General features: G+C 49.6%; 1 protein-coding gene across 1 annotated transcript in view; it reads right to left on the bottom strand.

The window, feature by feature from the left end:
- Positions 1-8973, bottom strand: part of mdga2a (MAM domain containing glycosylphosphatidylinositol anchor 2a) — a gene marked incomplete at its 5' end in the record, with an annotated part of 108560 nt that overhangs the window by 56131 nt on the left and 43456 nt on the right. Inside the window, 3 exons of the mRNA XM_083683185.1 lie at positions 3295-3564; positions 6169-6301; positions 7827-8023. Coding sequence (XP_083539311.1) covers positions 3295-3564; positions 6169-6301; positions 7827-8023 — 600 coding nt within the window. The remainder of the gene's footprint in view (positions 1-3294; positions 3565-6168; positions 6302-7826; positions 8024-8973) is intronic.

The raw sequence follows: 8973 nt of genomic DNA, 5'->3' as shown, positions 1-8973 counted from the left end.
AGGAGAAGCAGTCCACCTCAACGCTATACAGTACACACACACACTCACACACACTCACCATGCATTCATGCAGCACACACACACTCACACACACACACACACACACCAACACATTCATGCAGCACACATACACTGAAACACACACACACACGAACGCTCCTGCGTCGCAGAGACACGATGAAGGTTGCCGTGTGATAAACGGTGTGTTGTGTTTGTCATCCTTGAGATCTGCGGTTTGAACAACTTTTGATTAAGGATCAGGCAGACAGCTGTCCTCGCCCCGGCCCGGCACACACCAGCCTCAATACCCCCCTCTCTCTCTCTCTCTCTCTCTCTCTCTCCCTCTCCCTCTCCCTCTCCCTCTCCCTCTCCCTCTCCCTCTCTCTCTCTCTCTCTCTCTCTCTCTCTCTCTCTCTCTCTCTCTCTCTCTCTCCCTCCCTCCCTCCCTCCCTCCCGTCCTCAGAGAGCCAGACTAGGAGTGCTCCCTCCCTCCCTCTACAGAGGCCTAAACCAGGAGCACTAAGAAAATGGCGTCACTCCTCCTCCTCAAGGTCTTCCCTCCCTCCCTCCCTCCCTCCCTCCCTCTCTCCATCCACAGAGGCCCAGACTAGGAGTGCTCCCTCCCCTCCCTCCACAGAGGCCTAGACCTAGATGGCGTCTACCTATTCCTCCTCTGGGTCTACCCTACCTCCCTCCCTCTCTCTCCATCCTTCCCTCTCCCTCCACAGAGGCCCAGACCAGTCTGCCGCGTGCTCCTCCTCCTCCTCCTCCTCCTCCTCCGGGGCTACCCTCTAGGCCCTGCAGCTGAGGCCCTATCCTGCTCCTGTCTCTTGCTCCGCTCTCTGACTCCACACTCCACCACAGACTTAACCGGATCCCAGAAGAGGCCGGCGGAGGGAGAACTCTTGAGGGATGGGCTCATTGAAATGCATGGAACGGAATGAGGAGTGCGTTTGATATGGGTTCTGATAGCATTCCCGGTTCCATCCCATGCATTACAATGAGCCCGGCCTCTGGTTCCTCCCTCCACAGGCCTCCCCTGGGTGGATCTCCTTATCAGCAGCCTCCTGAACAGCCGGCAGATCTCGGCTCAATCACAGGATCCACTTTGAAGCGGCATTGGCGACTGCTGGAACGCTTTCATTTGGAAATCTCACAGTAGAATCAGAAGTGTGTGCGTGCGTGCGTGCGTGCGTGCGTGCGTGCGTGCGTGCGTGCGTGCGTGCATACGATGTTTAATCCTTTGCAATTCAGTTAGCTGGCACTTTCCAAAGCAAGAAAACATTGTGTGAAGCCAGTTTGTGACAGAAAGATGAATGCGCATGAAACACAATGAACATTTGATCATACTAATGACCACACAAACAAATTAATATAAACCATTGATGTAGCCATAATTGGCCGCATACGGTTGGCCCATTAGGTGACTCACATCTTTGACTGGATCTAATTGAAGTGGCTGCTGTTTGTTTAGGTCTAAGGGGAAGGGGTGGGTGGGTGGGTGGAGTCACTGCTACCATATTCATAAACCACGGAGAGAGAGAGAGAGAGAAAGAAAGAAAGCCCGAAGTCTATGAAGTAGTAGGGAGAGTGGTTTTGCTCTATTGCAAGGTAATGATGGTGCACGCACACACACGCACACACAAACACACACACACACACACACACACATACGCACACGCACACGCGGGTGGTGGCGGTATTTCAACCCGAGGAGTGAGTTTACCGCTTCGACCCGGTTACACATCGCTGAGATCTCTCTCTCGTCCCTCTTAGAGAGCTGATAGCAGGGAAAGAGCGATGATGTCGCTATACACACACACACACACACGCACACACACACACACACACAGTACACAGTACACAGTACACAGTACACAGTACACACGAAGCTGGTTGTTTCTGGTCCAACGATACAGCACACATCCCTCCCTGCCTGGCTGAGCCTCCGCCTCGGCCCGTGTCAGAGCTGAAGTGATGGTCTAAGCGTGCTGGGGGATATATCACAGGAGCGGGGAGGAACACACACCGTTACTCACAATCAATAGGGAGCGTGCCGGACCAGACGGTGGTGGTGTTGTTGTTGCTATATACCGTCGCAATAAAGAACACTTTGGAGAAGCCTCAAACGGTAACCATGGCGCTCATACATGCCTGAGGGTGTGTTATATCAGAGCTCTGTCCTGATGGTGATTCACTGATTACACACACAGATACATGCACACACACACACACACACGCACACATGCACACACACGTGGACGTGCGGACGGACACACACACGCACACGCACACGCACACACACACACACACACACACACGCACACACGCACGGACATGCAGAGTAACACATCCAATGGTCATGCTCTTAGACGCAACAAAACACACACTTTGAACACACACACACACATATGCACACACACGTGGACACGCGGACGGACACACACACATGCACATGGGTGCATGCGCACACACATGCACACACACACACACACACACACACACACGCACGCACGCACGCACGCACGGACACGAACGCACGCACACACACACACACACACACACACACACACACACACACACTACACATAAAACACCCACCACACCCACAGACTATTAGGTCAGAATAATGATAGAGCCATTTGTGAGTATTGACAGACTCACTTGGCACAGTCCTCTGATCCGCCCCTGGAGTTTACCTAATCTATGGTGAATCACTGGCTGATTTAGTCTCTTCATTTCTCCCTTCCACAAGCGATCCTATTGATCCTCTACAAGAGAGACCGATTCCTCGACGCCAGCGATCAAATACATTATCAAGCTTTGCACTTTTTGCACGTCATTTTTCATCCATTCGTCTTGGGTGTTTTTCGGCGTTTTTCCTGTCGTTTTTTGGTAGGTTTTGAGGCACAATAAAGCTTTTTTCCCTGAATGGAACTGAACTGAATCGAGGATGCTGTACAGCGCAGGGGAGGCTGGTGGAGGTAGAACATCGGAGGACGGGGCTCATTGTAACGCATGGAACGGAATGAGGAACGCTATCAAGCACGTGTTTGCCCACCAGAAGTAAAAAGAAAGTAATCGTCAAAGAAGCATTCGTTTGAGTTTCAGAGTTCTGATGGTAGAACTCCCCTCCCCCCCCCCCCCCCCTCACCCCCACCCCCGCCGCATGCTGTGCAGGGGAAACACGCTTCGTCTGATGTGAAGTTTGTGTTTATTAAACACTTGTGTTTGATACCATTCCTCTTTCCGTTCCACGCATCCTCCCAGCAGCCTGTGCAGTCGTAGCCTTACCTCTGACCACGATGCTGGTGGACTTCTTGGCAGGGTTGCCCACATTGTTGCTGGCCACGCAGCTGTAGACGCCGGCCTCTTCCATGGAGATGGCGGGCAGGGTGAGGGTCCCCTCGTTCAGGACGCTCTTTCTGGGCAGCTCCTCCGCGTTGCGGACCCAGGTGAGGGTGGGGGTGGGCTCCCCGCCGGACGTCACACACACCAGGGTCACCGTCTGGCCCGGGTTCACCACGATGGGGTCCTCCACCAGGAGCTTGATGGTGGGAGAGGCTGGGAGAAAGGAAACATCAATAAAACCTTTATTTTTTCATTGATTTAACCTTTTTTAGTTGACCAGGAAAAGCCCAGAAAGCAGCAGCAGTCAATACAACATTATAACATTTAAATACATACAATACAATCAGCACAACAACATGATCCAGCCTGCAGAAATAATGACGTGGAACAACATAGATATATAAACTGCTGTTACACTCGTTGAGATGCTTCAGCTACAGCTCACGTTGGCAACAAACCATTCAAACATGGGTTCCAAAAGAGGACTGCGGTTTAGCTGGAAATGGTATGAGGGAAATAGGACTTTTAATGAGATGATGATGATGATGGGGATGATGATGAGGATGATGATGACAATGATGAGGATGATGATGATGATGGATGAAGATAATGACGATGATGAGGAAAATGATGATGATGATGGTGGTGATGATGATGATGAGTACAATGATGATGATGATGAAGATCATACTTAATAATATATATGAAATATACAATGAATAAGTATATCATGTGCTGTGCTGTATTGTGTATTGTACATTCAAGCCTATCCAGCCAGGGGTCCTGGTGATTCACAACATGTACTCAACGTCCTCATCCTAATGACGCTGTAACCACTTCCATGTTCAAGGTCCAGTCTCTGAACACGAAAGCACGGGGGAAAATCAATCGCGTTATTCTGTCTGTTGATTTATAGCATATTGATCCCGGAAACAATATCATATCCTGCTATATCTAAGCAGGATTTATATGTAGTTGATGATAGGGCCTCTATGTATGAGCCTATAGCTCTTAAACATCCATCAGTAGGACCTCATGACTAGACCGTTCAGCCAGAGAGATAGATGTCTCTACTTCTCTACACCGCCAACACACTCACATACACTGTACACCCAATCAATGGAGGAGAGGAGAGGAGAGGAGAGGAAGAGAGAGGAGAGGAGAGGAGAGGAGAGGAGAGGAGAGGAGAGAGCAGGAAATGAGCCGGGCAGGGCCGGTGAGAGAGGAGGGGAGGGGAGCAGTGGAGAGGAGAGGGGAGGGGAGCAGTGGAGAGGAGAGGGGAGGGGAGGGGAGGGGAGTGGCGAGGAGAGGAGAGGAGAGAAGAGGAGAGGAGAGAGCAGGAAATGAGCCGGGCAGGGCCGGTGCAGTGGGACCAGGTAGCGGTAGACTCTTTCATCATTACTGTACTGTACTGTACTGTGTCTGGCTGGAGGGAGGATCCGCCCCCTCTATTCCATTCGTAATGGTTTCTTTTTAAAGGTCAGGTGGTCACTCTAGCCAGAGAAGGAGGGGCCCCCGGGGGGCCAATGGGAACGGCTGTACAGCAGGCCGAGGGCATTGACTTAAGAATATGGTTTGCTTGGGCAGAATTAACCATGAAACGTCAATGGGCCTGTCACCTGGGGGGGTCTCGCAGCAATCAGAGGGTGAGGACGGAGGGAGAGAGGGAGGGGAGGGGGGGGGGGAGGAGAGAGGGAAATAGTATGACTCCTATACCAGAGTATATGCCAGTGTTAAAGAGAACTCCCTGTCTGCTCGTGAGATGGCGAGTGTGTGTGTGCGAACGTGTGTGTGTGTGTGTGTGTGTGTGTGTGTGTGTGTGTGTGTGTGTGTGTGTGTGATACTATAACATTACACCTACACCAGCTGTTCTACCACCCTGCTGATGAAGGACAGAGCTTAATGAAGTGCTGAGTCCTTGCCTCTCTCCCAAAATGGTGTCTCTTTGTGCGTGCATGCGTGTGTGCGTATGTGTGCGTGTGCGTGTGTGTGTGTGTGTGTGCGTGTGTGCGCGTGTGCATGCGGGAGTGTGTGTGTGTGCTATATCAAGTACCTGCAGTCCTTTATGGATTACAAATATTAATTTGCTTCTAAATGGAGCAGATGCAGTTTTAGCCACCGCAACGGTAGAGAGGTTGTCCCACGCCAGGGAGAGATAAACCAACTCACAGTGGAACACACAGAGAGACAGAAATAAACCAACTCACAGTGGAACACCCACAGAGAGACAGAGATAAACCAACTCACAGTGGAACACTCACAGACAGAGATAAACCAACTCACAGTGGAACACCCACAGAGAGACAGAGATAAACCAACTCACAGTGGAACCCCCACAGAGAGACAGATAAACCAACTCACAGTGGAACACCCACAGAGAGAGACAGAGATAAACCAACTCACAGTGGAACACTCACAGAGAGACAGAGATAAACCAACTCACAGTGGAACACCCACAGAGAGACAGATAAACCAACTCACAGTGGAACACCCACAGAGAGAGACAGAGATAAACCAACTCACAGTGGAACACTCACAGAGAGACAGAGATAAACCAACTCACAGTGGAACACCCACAGAGAGAGAGAGAGAGAGAGATAAACCAACTCGCAGTGGAACACCCACAGAGAGAGACAGAGATAAACCAACTTACAGTGGAACACCCACAGAGAGAGAGAGATAAACCAACTCACAGTGGAACACCCACAGAGAGAGACAGAGAGGGGCCACTATGCTCCATTCTCCACGAATACCTCAACTCTGAGTGCCTAAACATCCTGACTCTCTCTCTCTCTCAGGTTCCGTGGTTTCATTTACCTGTTTTGTTGGACAGCTTGAAGACGATGTTCTTGTCCGGGATTCCGCACACATTCCTCACCGAGGCCACGCAGCTGTAGTTTGCATAATCTTGAGGTCGGAGGTTCTTGAGCTTCAGAATCTTGGTCTCCCCCTGCGACTCAGAAAACAAGCACAGGGTCAAGACTTGGGTCTACGGACAGTGCAGGGGAGGCCGGCGGAGGTAGAAATCAGAGGACGGGCTCGTTGTGATGCAAGGAATGGAATGAGGAATCGTATAATGGTGTGCACCTTTAATGGCCCACACGAAGGAAAGATACTGTAGCAGACTCATTAAGGGTATTTATGTGTTTTCCATATCCATTCTTAAAACAGATAAAGGTCCTGTAGGTTTGATAATGTACAAGTAATAAAAACATACTGTGTGTGTGCGAGTGTGTGTGTGTGTGTGTGTATGTGTGTGTGTGATAGTGCATGCGCGCGTGTGAGTGCGTGCGTGTCTGCCTGCATGCGTTTGTGTGTGTGTGTGCGTGCGTGCGTGCATGTGTGCGTCAGTGTGTTAACGATGAAGACATTGAAGACGAGGGGACTTCATGCCCCTGTGAGCCCCAGCTGTTCCCGTCGTCACTGCGTGTCTGAAAGCGCAGCAGCCTGAGTGACTCTGTCAGATCGTACGTAAACCTCTCTGTCAAAAGGCTCCCGTCTCCCCCTCTGTCAACACAGCTGACTTGGTAAACCAACGCTGAGACGACATGTTTTGAGAGATGAGATGTTTTCACAAAAGAGACGCTCGGGTGCAATTTCCAACAGAAGTAAAAAAAAAAGAAAAAAAAAAGAAAAAAAAAAGAAAAAAAGCGATCGTCAAAAGAAGTGTTTCGTTTGAGTTTCAGAGCCCCCCCCCCCCCCTCATGCTGCGCAGGGGAAACATGGAACATTAAATCTGAAGTTTGCTTTGAGGGAGTGATGTAATGGCTTCCCTTTATCGGGAAATGAGAGCACACCTTTATCAGCTCTAATGCAGGGGGAGGGGGAGGGGGAGGGGGAGGCTGGCGGGAGGTGGACATCGGAGGACGGGGCTCATTGTAATGTGTGGAACGGAATCAGAAATGGTATCAGACGTGTGTGTTCGAAGAGCAAACTCCAGATCAAAATGAAGTTGCACCTTTGAAAACATCTCCTCTTCTCTCATTGATACCATTCCTCATTCCGTTCCATGCGTTACAATGAGCCTGTCCCCTGATTTCCACCTCCACCAGTCTCCCCTGATGTGTGACATTGTGAACACTATCCTCCTGAGCGCGCCCCATGTGTGAACTCTGGGTTGGCTAGTGTGAAGGAGGATTCATAGAGCGATGAGTCATGTCTGCTCTACTCAATCCATTTCTATCCGCAACTAACCTTGTTTCCAGGCTATTGCGCACAGCGCATACAAGCCTGGAATAACTATGACTCAAACCTGGCCTTCGTAGGAGTGAATTTACTGGAGGAAAGTATTTGTTATTATTCAATTTCGGTGAATCACATGGCGGCGAGGCCTGCCGTGTGATTCGCCAAGCACTGCGGGGGGCAATGGCTATGATGTACCGTCCGCTTTCAACGGTCTTTCTGTTGGCTTCATGAAGGCCAACTTTGATGCCTTGGTCCACCAGGAGAGAGACTAATTCTGCAACTGGTCTCACCTGTGTGAAGAAGGGTTCGTAGATCTCCACCCCCTTATCCAAGCCTTGGGACAGGAACTCCCGGCCACGTCTCCAGCTGTAGCGGACCGGGGGGTTGGAGTTGGCCACGCAGCGTAGAAACACGGTCCTCTCATAGTAGAACTGCTCCTTGGCCTCGCCGATACTCTGGTGGACTGTCACCATGGGGTCGTCCAGATCTAGAGAGAGAAAGAGAGAGAGAGAGAGAGAGAGAGAGAGAGAAAAGCGAGAGGGAGAGAGAGAGAAAAAGAGAGCGAGAGAGACATGTCCCTTTATAAATAGCACTTGATTGACACAACATACTGCATCTGTAGTGCTGAAGAATAAAAGCAGCATTACTTTTCGACTGTAACGATTAAAAAAAGTTGCAGTTTTTGTCTGGAGATGTTAGCATCGGTGAAGAGCATCAACGACTTTGACTGAACTGTCTGAAGTTCAATCCTTCATCATCAACTCCAAAAAAGTTCCGAAAATCCTCTTCAACTTAGTCTGAAATTGTCAATTAAATGCAGACAGACACTCCAGTGAGGTGCTTTGAAAAGTTTTGACAGCATCCGCGATGTTTCAAGTTTGGCAAAAAGGACCACTTAGACTCCAGAGGTACTGCTCCAACAGAGAGAGAATGAGAGAGAGAATGAGAGAGAGAGAGAGAGAGAGAGAGAGAGAGAGAGAGAGAGAGAGAGAGAGAGCTTTCAAAACTGTCATTTTGACAAGAGCTTGATAATTACTCAAAAGGGCTTGACGTGGAGAGAGAGAGAGAGAGAGAGCCACAGGCTTGAATAGGCTACTTTAGAATGCAGCTTGAAAATAAATAAATAAATAAAAAATGAAAAGAAAAAAAAAAATCTCACCACTCTGACTAACTACTGCCATGGGCAGCCCAGACTCATTTCCTGTCCATACCATTATTATGTCTTTGCTGTTTTTTTAATTATGAATAATGGCTCTGCGGCTTAGCGTGTCTGTTCGTTGGTTCGTTCCTTTCGTTTGGTCATCCATACATTTTTCTAATTTCTCTTTCCATCACCGTGTAATGTCTCCCCCTAATGAGGTCATCACGGTACACCAGATCTGGGGTCACCTGTCTCTGGGGGTCAAATGCACAGTATGTATTAATTAAATGAATTAA

The sequence above is a fragment of the Argentina silus genome, assembly GCF_951799395.1.
Source record: "Argentina silus genome assembly, chromosome: 13".
NCBI classification, from domain to species: Eukaryota; Metazoa; Chordata; class Actinopteri; order Argentiniformes; family Argentinidae; genus Argentina; species Argentina silus.
Note: the sequence above shows the minus strand (reverse complement) of the source record. Positions and strands in the feature narration are given on the sequence as shown.